At 63.2% G+C, this 12,969-nt stretch overlaps 1 protein-coding gene across 1 annotated transcript; it reads left to right on the top strand.

Moving 5' to 3' along the window:
* Window positions 1-7,439: 7,439 nt before the first annotated feature.
* On the top strand, window positions 7,440-12,381 carry MYCL (MYCL proto-oncogene, bHLH transcription factor). Its single transcript, XM_056331621.1, has 2 exons — window positions 7,440-8,116; window positions 10,549-12,381. Exons 1-2 carry the CDS (start codon window positions 7,570-7,572, stop codon window positions 11,106-11,108), a joined length of 1,107 nt encoding a protein of 368 aa, XP_056187596.1. The 5' UTR covers window positions 7,440-7,569; the 3' UTR covers window positions 11,109-12,381.
* Window positions 12,382-12,969: the final 588 nt, after the last annotated feature.

The following is a 12,969-nucleotide window of genomic DNA, read 5'->3' on the forward strand; positions in this document are numbered from 1 at the left end:
GGCTGGAAGATGTTCCCATGGGTTCCCAGGGGCATTAGCCAGTGAGGGCCAGGGACCGGAGACCCTCAGTGCCAGCCCCAGCATGGCCCCACTCTTAATCCCCCTCCACGTGGGCCCACTGAAGGGGCTGAGGTGAAGCAGGACACCCTGCCCCCATCCCCGTCCCAGCGCCCACGGCCCCCGTGTGCTGCACACCAGCTTCAGGGGGTGATGGTGACTCCCAGGTCCCAGCAACTCTCCCTGGGTCACCTACAGTGTCCCCCATGCTGGACGGCCACCTGGACATCAATCCCAGCACCTCTTGGCTGTACCCAGTGCTGTTTGCCCCCCTGCAGGCACACGTACACCTGTGCCAGTGCCATGTCACCACAGTGACAGCCACCCACTCCACCGGGCTCAGGCCACTGGGGTTCAAAGAGCGCCCTGAGATGTGCCACGAGATGAGCCAGCAGGGCCAGCGTGGCACCAAGTGCCAGCACCTCATTGCCACTTAGAGCTGGGCTTGGAGCTGCATTTACTGGGGACAGGGACAGGCAGGGAGGCTGGGCGGGGAGGATGGGCAGCTGGCACCGCGCAGGGACCTGGGGTGCAGCAGACCCTGAGGCCGAGCGAGGCAGATGGCCCCTGGCACGGAGCGGTGGCACAGCAGCTCCGGGCACTCCCCAGTTTCGGGAGCTCCGTGCTGGTGTCACCATTGACTCAGTTTCCTGCGTTCCCCCGGCTCTGCCACGCACGCAGCCTGCGCCCAGCCGCGCTGGGTGCTGAGGGGTGCCACCCACTGCGCACGGGGGTCTGTGCCAGGCTTCAGGCTCTCCAAGTTTGTTCAGTGACACAAAATACCTTGAAGCAAGAGGGGAGCGAGGTGTGGGCAATGCCACTCGCCCGGCCAGTTTGGCAGAGACCTGCCTCAGGCTCCTGGCCACGCCGGCTGTGCCATGCTGGCTCAGGTGCGACTGGCACTGGGCAGCCCTGGGACAGCCTGGTGTGAGCTAGAACCTTCCCAAGCCCCTCAGGAGGAAGGAGCCTCGTGTCAGGGGTGGGCTTGTGCCTGAGTCTGCCAGCACACGTGTAACGAATCGGACGGGCTCTGCCCTCCCTGAGCATCAGAGCTTGGGACAAGCATCACGACCTTGCGCTGCAGTGAGCAGCATCAGCGCTTTAAGGGGTCTCAGTGTTGGGGTCTGTGCCACCCCCTGTGCTGGGTGGTCGAGAGAAGCGTGTGGCTGTGCAGCGTGGCTGCAGCCAGCTCCCTGCCCGTGCTGGGGGCCGGCGTGGAGCAGATGGCCTGGACTTGCTGGGGGTGACTGTGTCCCCATGCGGCATCAGTGCAGCCACTGAGGACATCCATGTGGGTTTGTGTCCCTGTCTGAGCCCACCCCAAAGCACAGATTTGGTACCCCAAAGCGCTCTGCTTCCCCATCACACAGAACCAGGGATCCGCAGGGTCCCTGCTCAGTGCCTCTGTTTCCCTTTCCACAGAGAAGGTCTCTTGTGCAGGAGCTGAGGGGACTCCCATGGTGGCACTTGTCCCTTCTGGAGGGACCAGGCTCCCTGGAGGCAGGGTAGTCTTGTCCTCAGCTCCCAGTAGTGCTTGGCCCCAGCACCATATCTCTGCTCCCTTTGTCCTAGGGGCTTCTCAGCTCCAGATGCTTTTTGGCATTCCTGACCTTGAGCAAAGCACTGAGAAACTGCCTCTGGGAAAGGCGGCTGTAGGGGAACAATGGGCAGCCCTTTGTGCCGGAGATTGTGCAGAAAGACTGCAGACAGGTGTAGCCCTGCCTACATATGGAGTAGGAGAAGTGGAAAGACCAGGATTTCCCTGGATTAGGAGGATTTTCTTCCCCAAATCTGGTATTGCACAATTTCCGGGGGGGGGATTTTAGACCTTCCTCCCAAGCAGATGCTCTGGGGGATCCCCACAGCAATGAATGAACCACCGAGGGCTGATCCCGGCGGGGATGTCAGTGTTGCGGCTCCTGCCAGGCTTGGGGTCCCCAGGGACCCACAGGTGGTTGAGGCTGGGCCCCTCACACTGTCACCCTTCGCACCAGGACGCCGAGTTCGATGTGATGGCCTTGCAGGCAAGACCAGAGCTCAAATATCCCTCTGACAGTGATGCTACAACATCCTGGCCTCCACATGCCTGAGTTGGGGACACCATTTGGCTCTGAGGGTGACTCTTCAGGGGCTGGGACCCAAACACTGCCCTTGGGGACATGGTTCAGGCCCAGGGACAGGGATAGGGATGGGGGCTGCTCCAGGGAATGACGGCTTTGCCATCCCACCTGCCACCCACGTCTCCTCGCTGTTACGGATCTGGCACAGTCTGGAGCAGGAGCTGAGCAAGCGTGAGCACACCCGAAACCAGACAGCCCTGCCAGGCTGGGCCGGCCAGGACTGGGATGGTGGGACTGGGAGCAAATGGCAGCGAGCTGGTCCTGGAGCTGTTGGGGGGGGGCATGGGCTGCTGCCCAGATCGGGGCCAGCGCCGCCTGCACACCGCAGAGCTTCACCGGGGCTCAGGGCACCTCCCGGCATCAGGCAGGGTGTGCTGGGGCAAAATGGGCCCGGGGGGGGTGAGGATGTATAGGGCTGGAGCTGACGGTGTGTTTTCCACCCCCTCCTCCGGACTTCGCTGCCTGCTAAATTCATAGGGGCTGGCTGCACCCCCAGGGTGCCGGGGCTGGCGTAAACCCGGGGCTGTGAGTGCTGACCCCTGCCCCATACAGCTGGGCAGTATTTCACGGGGCTCCCGTTACCCCACAGGGACTCGGGCTGGCGTTTTGCAAGGGCCCGGCCAGCCCCCATGGCCGCTGCTTCACGGGGACAAAGGGGACACATTGCATGGCAGCACGTGGCAGCTGCCCTGTGCTGCCCACACCAGTCCTGGGTGGGACCCTGGGGAGCACGTCATGAGGCTGAGGGGGACCAGGTGGGGCTGGGGGGTGTTGGCACAGAGCCTCGGGACCCCCATGGGGATAGCAGGGTGGCTCAGAGGCTGCTGCTGCAGTGGGATGGGGACAGCCAGTGGCAGCCCCCAGCTCAGGGTGCCACCGGGACACCTGCCAGGCGCAGGGTGGCTGTCTACCGTGGGGAAGCACTTGGGGGCTGGAGCTTCAAAGTCCGTCTCTGCTGTCAGTGGGGATCCAAAGGGCACGGGGGGGGGGACGACGACGACGGGGACACGGGGACACGACAACCCGGGGAACTGCCTTGCGTCATGTGCCAGAGCTGTGCCAGCCACCAGCTGGGCCACGGCAGCTCCCGTGGAGCTGTGCCAGCACCGGGGGCACGTGCTTGGTGCTGCCTGGGGAGCCGTGCCAGTACCCTGCAACTGGGGGGCACAGAGAGGTGCTGGGCTGGCCCATGGGTGGCCCCCCCAGCCCTGTCACCGGCAGTGCCACAGCCCCTGGGGCACTAACTCACCCACCCAGCCTTGTTTGCGCAGCCGGCGTGGGTGCTGGCAGCGAGAGGCTCTTGGGTCCTGTTTGCCCAGTGCCTGGAGAGAAACGGGATGAAAGGGCCAGGATGAAAGGGCTGCGCGGCCCCTCCAGCCCTCTCCAGGAGCTCTCTGCACCTTCAAAGCATCTGGAGCCCATTGAAGCCGGGACAAACTCCTGCCTCATCCTGGGAAAAGCCGGAGAGGTCCCCGAGGCCCTCAAGGAGGGGGCAGGAGACATGGCCGAGAGCTATGGGTTGTAGGAGCCTTTGTTCCCGCGCCCGGGGTTGTGTTGGTGCTGGAGCAGGCGGTCTGGGGCAGTGCCAGCTGTGTCCCCAGCCGTGACCCCCTGTCCCTGCAAGTGCTGGGGCAGGATGAGTCCCCGCAGCCTCTGCCCTTAATGCCAACAGGGCAATTTGTTTCCTAAAAAGAAAGAGAGGCTTCACCCATGCTTCCCAGGAAGGGTGAAGGGCTGGGAGCAGCCTGACTGGGGACACTGCGGGGACATGCCCAGGGCTCCCAACCTGGCTGGGGACTGAGGCCAACACCGGAGCACAAAGGGGACATCAGCCCGGGCTGCTGGGGGATGCCTGGGTGCTGGGCTCCTGTCCCAGCCCCATGGGCTGCCAGGCGGGATTGGGGTGCTCACGACTGCTCTGGATGGGTCAGGAGGGCATGTAGGGTGCTGCAGCCGTGGTGGGGACCCCACAGCACCCTCGTGGCTGGGAAAGCACAGCCCCGGGCCCAGCACCCTCCTGCTGCGCTGACTCAGATTCACGAAGCTGGCGAAGCTTTGCAAGCTCAGCTGCACCCCAGTGCCAGCAAGGAAAGCAGTGACGGAACAGCCCTGGGGACATGCTCGGGGATGCTGGGGACAGCCACCAGCCCAGCATCCGCTCCCAGCCCTGCCCCTCCGCCTCCCCCGTGCCGTCTGCCGCCGGGGCAAAGGGGAAAATGAGGCACGGAGCGGTGAGCAGCGCCGTCCCCGCTGCGAGCTCGCCTCCGGGCCCTGCTAAGCGGGGACGGGGTGCCCGCTGCGGAGGGTGCCCCCCCGCTCCCCCGCCCCACGGACCGGGGCACCGTCACGGGCCCCGGCGTTGCCCGAGCCCCAGCAGGTGGCGCCCTGCGCCCGCCGGTGGCTGCGGCCGGAGCCCGGGGCCGGGGGGGCCCGCGGGGAGACCGGGAGGGCTGTGCTGGACCGCGCCGCGCAGCGCTGGGATGTACTGGTTCGTGCTGGGCTGGGCTGGTCCGTGCTGGGCTTCACTGGGCTGTACTGGCCCATGAAGCACCACACAGGACTGTGCAGAGCTGGGCTGCACTGGGCTGTGCTGGTCCATGAAGCACCTCACAGGACTGTGCAGAGCTGGGCTGCACTGGGCTGTACTGGGCCATGCTTTGCTGAGCTGTACTGGGCTGTACTGGGCTGTGCTGGGCTGTACTGGGCTGTATTGGGCTGTGCTGGTCCATGAAGCACCACACAGGACTGTGCAGAGCTGGGCTGCACTGGGCTGTACTGAGCCATGCTTTGCTGAGCTGTACTGGGCTGTACTGGGCTGTGCTGGGCTGTACTGGGCTGTATTGGGCTGTGCTGGTCCATGAAGCACCACACAGGACTGTGCAGAGCTGGGCTGCACTGGGCTGTGCTTTGCTGAGCTGTACTGGGCTGTGCTGGTCCATGAAGCACCTCACAGGACTGTGCAGAGCTGGGCTGCACTGGGCTGTACTGGGCCATGCTTTGCTGAGCTGTACTGGGCTGTACTGGGCTGTGCTGGGCTGTACTGGGCTGTATTGGGCTGTGCTGGTCCATGAAGCACCACACAGGACTGTGCAGAGCTGGGCTGCACTGGGCTGTACTGAGCCATGCTTTGCTGAGCTGTACTGGGCTGTACTGGGCTGTGCTGGGCTGTACTGGGCTGTATTGGGCTGTGCTGGTCCATGAAGCACCACACAGGACTGTGCAGAGCTGGGCTGCACTGGGCTGTGCTTTGCTGAGCTGTACTGGGCTGTGCTGGTCCATGAAGCACCTCACAGGACTGTGCAGAGCTGGGCTGCACTGGGCTGTACTGGGCCATGCTTTGCTGAGCTGTACTGGGCTGTGCTGGGCTGTGCTGGGCTGTACTGGGCTGTATTGGGCTGTGCTGGTCCGTGAAGCACCACACAGGACTGTGCAGAGCTGGGCTGCACTGGGCTGTACTGGGCCATGCTTTGCTGAGCTGTACTGGGCTGTACTGGGCTGTGCTGGGCTGTACTGGGCTGTATTGGGCTGTGCTGGTCCATGAAGCACCACACAGGACTGTGCAGAGCTGGGCTGCACTGGGCTGTGCTGGGCCATGCTTTGCTGAGCTGTACTGGGCTGTGCTGGGCTGTGCTGGGCTGTACTGGGCTGTATTGGGCTGTGCTGGTCCGTGAAGCACCACACAGGACTGTGCAGAGCTGGGCTGCACTGGGCTGTGCTGGGCTATGCTTTGCTGAGCCGTACCGGGCTGTACTGGTCCATGAAACCCCATACACAATAGTCCAGGGCTGGGCTGCACTGGGCTGTACTGGTCTATGCTGCTTGCTGGACTGGGGCAGTTGGCTCCCTGCAGGGCTGGTGCTGCAGCTGGGGGACCCAGTGCCCAGCACCCCCAGCTCCCAGCGCCTCCAGCCAGGGCAGATCCTGTGGCCCGAACTGCACTGAGGGGCGAGAGGAGGGGGCTGGGGTGGGTTAGCGCACGCTGCTGCGGGGAATCTGCTGGTCCCAGGTGAACTTTGTAACAGCACGTGTGTGCGTAATGACGCCACAGTCTTTAGTGTATAAAGTGAAAGCCTCACCGTGTTTTCACAGCATTTCTTGCCCTTCCTAGAAGGACCTTGGCATGGGGAGATGCAGCATCCTGCTGGGCTTGCCCAGGTCCCTGAGGACACAGCATGTCTCTCCGCACCCCAAGGCTGGATGTGCTGGGTGCCACACGGGCACAGCTGAGTTTGAGCAGCAGTGATGGGGCTGGTGGTGGGAGCTGTGTGTGCGCGAACAGCTCTGCTGCATCCCAGGCCATCCCTGGCTTCCCTCCGGCCCATTGCTCCTGGCTTCCCCGGCAGCTCCCAGCCCCTGGGGAGGGGCAGCACTGCAGCCCCCGTGCTTCCTCCATCTGCAGCCCGTGTCCCTGGCGTGCAGAGTGAAGTGCCATGTCCCCCAGCGCTGCTTTTCTGGCATTCCCATGGCCCCTCCTGATTTTAGCCACCTCTTTGCTGGACTTGGTGGCTTCCAGAGGGGCAAAGCTCCCAGCTGAGCCTGTGAGGGCTTTGGGAGGGGTGTGGTGGTGCCTCTGGGTGGCACCCGAGGTGGCACCCTGCGCAGGGCACAAACGCTAAGTGACCCCACTGCTTCCCTGGGGCTGAAACTGCCTGTGCCCGCAGGGAACGGCCATGCAGCAGCAACGGGTGGCTGCAGCGGAGGGAGGTGGCAATGCCCCGGAGTGAGCCCAGGAGCCCAGCGGGCAGTGGGGGGACAGCCAGGTGGGGGGTGGGGGGGAAAGGGCACTCAGGGGTGGCGTCTGGCAGCCCGCAATGCCTCCCTGTGATTTGTCCCCGCTTTTCCAGGTTGCTTTGCCATCGCTCTCAGCCAGACGTCCCCAGGCTGGTGGCTAGTGGCCAAAAATCTCCCTGCAGGAGCCCCTGCTCCTTGGCGCTGGCAGAGGGGGGAACCACAAGCCCTGACCTTTCTGATGGGCTAAGGACGGCATCGGGGGCTGGCGGGGCGCAGCGAGGGTCCCCCAGCGCGACGCGCGGGGTGGCCACTGGCTAATAGCCCCGTTAGCAGCCCCGTTAGCAGGACCGGGCAACCCTGGGGCTGGGGGTGCCGCGGTATGCCTCACACCGTGTCCCCTCGAGGGCGGGGATTAGTGCAGGTTCCCGCCCTCTATGCAAATCAGAGCACGGCGATTGGCGGGCGGGCGGGGCCGCGCGCCGCAGACAGGCTATAAGAGCGGGGGGGGAACAATGCACCCGCCGTCCCGGCTCGGTGGCTGGTGCCGCCGCGCCCCGCAGCGCCCCGCCAGGTGGGTGCACCGGGGGTGGGGGGCTGCCCCTCTTCATCCATGGGGCTGGGGGTGCCCCTTTCCTGAGCGGAACTGCAGATCGGGCGGGGGATGCCCTCTTTTCTTTCTGGCCCCCCTCTAGGCTCCGCCGGCCCCCCCCTCCCCAATGCAGAGATGGAGTTTGACTCGTACCAGCACTACTTCTACGACCACGACGCCCAGGAGGATTTCCACCGCTCCACGGCCCCCAGTGAGGACATCTGGAAGAAGTTCGAGTTGGTCCCCACGCCCCCTCTGTCCCCCCTGGGGACCCCCGGGGCGGAGGAGCGCTCCGGCTGGCTCTCCCGCTACTGCCTGGCCGGGGAAGAGCCGGAGTATCTCATAGGGACGGGGGAGATCTTCGGGAATCTGAGCGCTTTCATCCTCAAGGATTGCATGTGGAGCGGGTTTTCAGCCCGGGAGAGGCTGGAGAAGGCGATGACAGAGAAACTTTCCACGGGCACGCAGAGGGCCACCCCCCACAAACCCTCCTTCGCGCAGGATCTGGGGTTCAGCAGCTCGGTGAGCGAGTGCGTGGATCCCGCCGCCGTCTTCCTTTGCCCGCTGGCCGAGAGCAAGATCCCCGCATCCTCGGGATCCGAGGGCCAAAGCGATTCTGGTAAGGGATCGAGGCGCTCGGCCGCGCTGCGGGCAGCCCCCGGCCCCCCGCGCCCCAGCCCACGCGTGGGGGACACGCGTGTCCGCACATGTGAGTGTCGGGCGCCTCCCGCCCTTTGTTGCGGCTCCAAGCGAGCCCCGGTCCCGACCCCATGAACAAAGCGGGGGGTCCCCTGCTCCCCTGCCCGAGGGGCTTCTGCTCGGGAAGCCCCTGCGCCTCGCGGGAGGGTGCGTGGGGCAGCCCCCCGGCCGCTGCGTGGGGCTCTGGGGGTCCCTCTCGCTCGGCCCGGCCCCACGGGAGCGTCGCGGGCAGGTGGGCGAGGGGCGAGTTTGCAGCTCGACGTGGGAAGTTTGGGGTTTGTGAGTTGCAGCGCGCTCGGCTGCCGGCCCGAACCTCGGCTGCTCCCCCCCACGTTCACAGGGCCCACCCGCGACGGGATTCCCTCGGGACACAAGGCAAACAGTCTCCCGGGGCCGGGAGGCTGGCGAGCAGCGGCGGTAGCCCGGTGGCCCGGGCAGCAGCAGCCCCCATCAGCTGGGGCACGTCTCAGCCCACCCTCGGGGCGCGCCTGCTTGTCTCGCGTGGGAAGGGGGGGGTGTCGTATTTACACGGAGGGTCCGGCTGGGAAGTTGCTACCCCCGAAACCCACCAGCCAAGGAGGTGCCACCCCCCGCATCTCGGGCCGCGGCCACCTATTTTCAGCCCCTAATTAAATAAAAAATAAACCATCTGGGTGTCCCCAAAGCCACTCGCGGCCCCCGCGAGGGTCGTGCGCTGTTTCCCCCGCTCCCACGGAAGCGGGGGGGTCTCGGCTGCCGTGGGAGGCGCTGACGCGATGCCGTGACCCCGTTAATAAATCTGCCGGTGGCAGCGACCTGCGCCGGTGAGTCACGGCGCGGGACGGGGATTTAATGCCATTAGGAGCCCGGGGGACGGTAAGCGGGTCACGAGCGTTAAGAGGCTTAACCCAAATTTGGGGGGGGGGGGCGGCGGGGGTCCCGGTGCCGGGGGGTCCCGGTCCGGATCCGGCCGCGCCACGTGGGAGCCGAACAAAAAGCAACAGATTGCAAACAATGAGAGGAGCCGCGCTGATGGACGGGGGCGGGGGCCAATGGAGTGGTGCGGTAGCCGGCTGGCCCCGCCAGGCAGCCAATGGGCGGCTGGGGAGGGCGGGGCCCCGCGTGCCGACTTTTATTAATGAGCGGCGCGGGGGGAGGGGGGGGGTGCGCTCGCGCGCGCGTGTGTATATACACGTGGCTGAGACCGGGTGCGTTGTGACACTGATGAGCGCGGCCTGGGTGGGGGAGTGAGCGCCCCCCCAGTAGCTCCAGTAGCAGGGTGGCTTGGGCTTATGGGGCAGAGCCCCCCAGAGGCGGGGGGGGGGGGGGCGGAGCGGAGCGGGGCGGTGTCGGGGGCCACAAGCAGGACGGTGCCCTGGAGCCCAGCCCCTGCGGCCACCAGTGGCCCTGGCACAGGAGGGGTGTGGGCCGGTGGTGCTGCTGGGGGGGGTTGAGCATCTTGGGGGACCTGTAGTGAGCAGCTGTGTTTTCCCCCAAAACCTAAGAAAAAGGTGTCAGCGCATCCCTAAAGGGAGCGCAGGTGTGTGGGGCCCGGTCACCACTCTGTCCCCAGGGACCAGCTTCCCGCTGCTGGCATGGGGCACCTGCAATGCCAACGGGCGGGGTGGTTTGGGTTCAGTTATGCGTTATTTAGGTTTTGCTGTTCCCAGCTCTGATAACCTCCCCCACGCTGGCAGCTGGGCTTGGGATGCCTTTGAGGTTCACTGAGCCTGTTGGAGGGACTCCTTCACCTCTCCCTCCCTCCCAGCACCGTGGGGGGGGTGGGGTGGGGTGGATTGTCCCCTCTGGCCCCAGGAAGCCTGGCCTGAATGGGGTTTATCACTTGTGAAAAGTAACAAGTCACCGAAGTGGGAAGCTGCAGCCAAGGGGAACAATAGGCAGCTCTGCCCCCATGTCCCTCATTTACAATTTCAATGGACCAAGAAAGCACCCGACCAGGATGAGCTCTGGAGTTCAGCTGCCCCAGGTCCCCACCATCCTGCTCCTCCTGTCCCTGCGGGCAGGTGGGCTTTGGTGTTCCTTGCTTGATGATCCTTTGTTGGACACATGTTGCTCGTGGTACCAAAGCGAGGCAGAAGTGAAGCCCCATCCAATTTTGGGGAACTGGGCACGTGAATGTAGAGGGAAAGCTCCTTCCAGTGTGATGGTGTTGGAAGAGCACTTAAATAGTGTCATCCCTTCTGGAGGTTGCGTAGTGGCTTTGGGGTGCATGAGCAGATTTTTGTGGGATGGCAGTGGGGACATTGTTCAGGGGCTGTAGGGAGCCCCTACAGGGTGAAGAGGGGTGACCTGGGGGGCTCCCAACTGATGGGATTTTTTTTATTTTTTTTTTTTGCCATGTCCATTGTGCAGAAGGTGAAGAGATCGATGTGGTGACAGTGGAGAAGAGACAATCGCTCAGCCTGAGGAAGCCGGTCACCATCACGCTGCGCGCCGACCCGTTGGACCCCTGTATGAAACGCTTCCACATCTCCGTCCACCAGCAGCAGCACAACTATGCTGCTCGCTCGCCACCAGATGCGTGTCCCCCACCAGAGCCACCCCAGCAGGACAAGGATGAGCCACTGAGCACCGTGGAGCCAGCCCCTGCCATCACGCTGCCTGAGCCCAGCTTGCCAAAAGCTGGCAGCAGCCCTGGCTCTGACAGTGAGGACGTGGCCAAGAGGAAAAACCACAACTATCTGGAGCGCAAGCGGCGCAACGACCTGCGCTCGCGCTTCCTGGCCCTGCGGGACCAGGTGCCCGGGCTCGCCAGCTGCCCCAAGACACCCAAAGTGGTGATTCTGAGCAAATCCTCCGAGTACCTGCAGTCACTCATCAGTACCGAGAGGAGGATGGCGGCTGAGAAGCGGCAGCTTCGGCTGCGGCAGACCCAGCTACTCAAACGGATTGCTCACCTCAAGGGGCACTAGCACCCCATGTGCCCCCACCCTGGTCCCCACGACCCCCCTGGCTCCCTCTCAATTTGCACATTTTTTAAATTTTTTTTTCCGGTTGTTTGTTGAACTGTTGGCCCCAGGGGGCTGGAGCACATGGGGTGCTGTGGGGTGTCTGTGGGGTGGCTGCGGTGCAGTTCCTGGCTGCAGGAATGGGGGCCACAGAGGGGGGTCCCCCCTTTACGGCATTGCCTGCGTGGGGTTGGCTTCTTGGCACTGGGTGTTGCAAGATTTCCCTTGTGTGTGTCCCTCCATGAAGCTTTCTCAAGTGACTGCTTCAATTTACAGGCTCTATTCCCCCTCCCCGGCAGCCCCTGCAGCCCTTTCTGCTGTTTGCCACCACCAGCATCACTCAGAGCTGCCCTGGGCGTTCATCTCGCCCTAAAAATCCCAAGCGACCGTGGTCTGCTTTGGCTCGTGGAGGCAGACACCGAGAGCCCAGCATGGGGCTCATCTCTGGATGGATCCCCACGGAGATGGTGACAGCAGGATGCCTCTCCCCAGGGTTAACAACACTCCGTGGGCGATCCCCTTGCTCGGCTGGACCGTACCTCACTTTCTTACCACTTCACGCAGTAGCTTGTCTTTGAATTTTATGTTCTAGAACCTGCTGCTGTAACTGCGAGTCTTATACTGTGTTTTTATACTGTATTTTTGTACCACTTTTTGAGAAGTATTGGTAAAGAGTTTGCTTTTTTATATATATATAAAAACTTTCTTTTGGAGGGGGGGGGGTCCTGCTGCAGGGGAGGGTTCAGTCCTGCTGCACTTTAGGGAGATCAGGAAGGGGCTGCCGGACCCTTGAGCTGAGTCCTTGCGGAGGCCAGTTCCCCCCTTGCAGCTCTCCAAACCACCCATATGCAATAACGGGGGATTTTTTTTTTCCCCTTTCCCACCCTTGTGACCCCCTTTCCCACTCTTGTGAGTGCCCCCCTCACCAGCAGCTGCTTAAAATTCCCCAGCAAAGCTTTGGGCTTTGCAGGGAGCATGGCTGGAGGGGGCAGATTGGGTGCATGGGGGGGGGGTGGGGTGTGTGCTGCCTTCAAGGCTTCCTGCTGCCCAGCCTGCAGTGGGGTGTGTGGGTGACAGAGCCCCCTGTCCCCTCCTGGGGTGCTGGCAGGGGTGGCCCCACAGGATGGCACCCTTGGGTTCCCCACTGACCTGCTGAGAACAGTTAGAGTTAACACTGTGGTCGGATTTAGCACTTTCTTCATTACCTCACACTTCATAAATAAATAAGTTTGCAACAGCCTGGGTTGGCTTTTTCCATGCAGGCGGCTGTGGGTTTCCATGCATTGTGCCATGATGCTCCGGGGGAGGGTGGGGGGCTGGCCTGGCTGCTGTGTTTTGGGGTGTCCCCAACACAAAAATGTATTTTTTGCAGCGGGGCTTGGCTGCCTTGCTGCCAGCAAGACTGGGCTCTTTGTCCTGACTTTCTCCCAGCGATTGAAACAGAAGCGGTTACGGTGGTGCAGCCAGAGAAATGAATCCCCTGGATTATTTTTCGTCCTTTTAAGTGATTTTATTGGCAAGGAGGGGCAGAAAGCCCACGCTGGGCTCAGAGAAGGCTTTGGTGTAATTATAAACCCCCCTAATGGGACTCAGGGCAGTTGGTGTAGGGCGATTGCTGCCCTGTGGGTCAGGGGATGGGGCTGTGGTTGGCAGTAACCCTATAGGGAGGGGGAATGCAATCTGCTCACTTCAAGGGGCATCAGAGAACTTCATATACCCAGATCTGCCAAGTGGGTGAAATTATATATATCTGCGTGCCTCCTCCCTGCTGTCCCCAAACTCAATGCGTTTGGGTTTCCCTCCTACTGGCAGCAAAAGTCTTGCT

Source organism: Falco biarmicus, chromosome 3, assembly GCF_023638135.1.
Source record: "Falco biarmicus isolate bFalBia1 chromosome 3, bFalBia1.pri, whole genome shotgun sequence".
In the NCBI taxonomy this organism is placed as follows: Eukaryota; Metazoa; Chordata; class Aves; order Falconiformes; family Falconidae; genus Falco; species Falco biarmicus.

What these genes read in the sequence shown, in the direction of transcription:
- MYCL (XM_056331621.1), top strand. Translation starts at nt 7,570, where the DNA reads ATGCCCTCTTTTCTTTCTGGCCCCCCTCTAGGCTCCGCCGGCCCCCCC. An exon ending in CGAGGGCCAAAGCGATTCTG is followed by an intron (nt 8,117 to 10,548) that starts GTAAGGGATCGA and finishes TCCATTGTGCAG; the next exon opens with AAGGTGAAGAGATCGATGTG.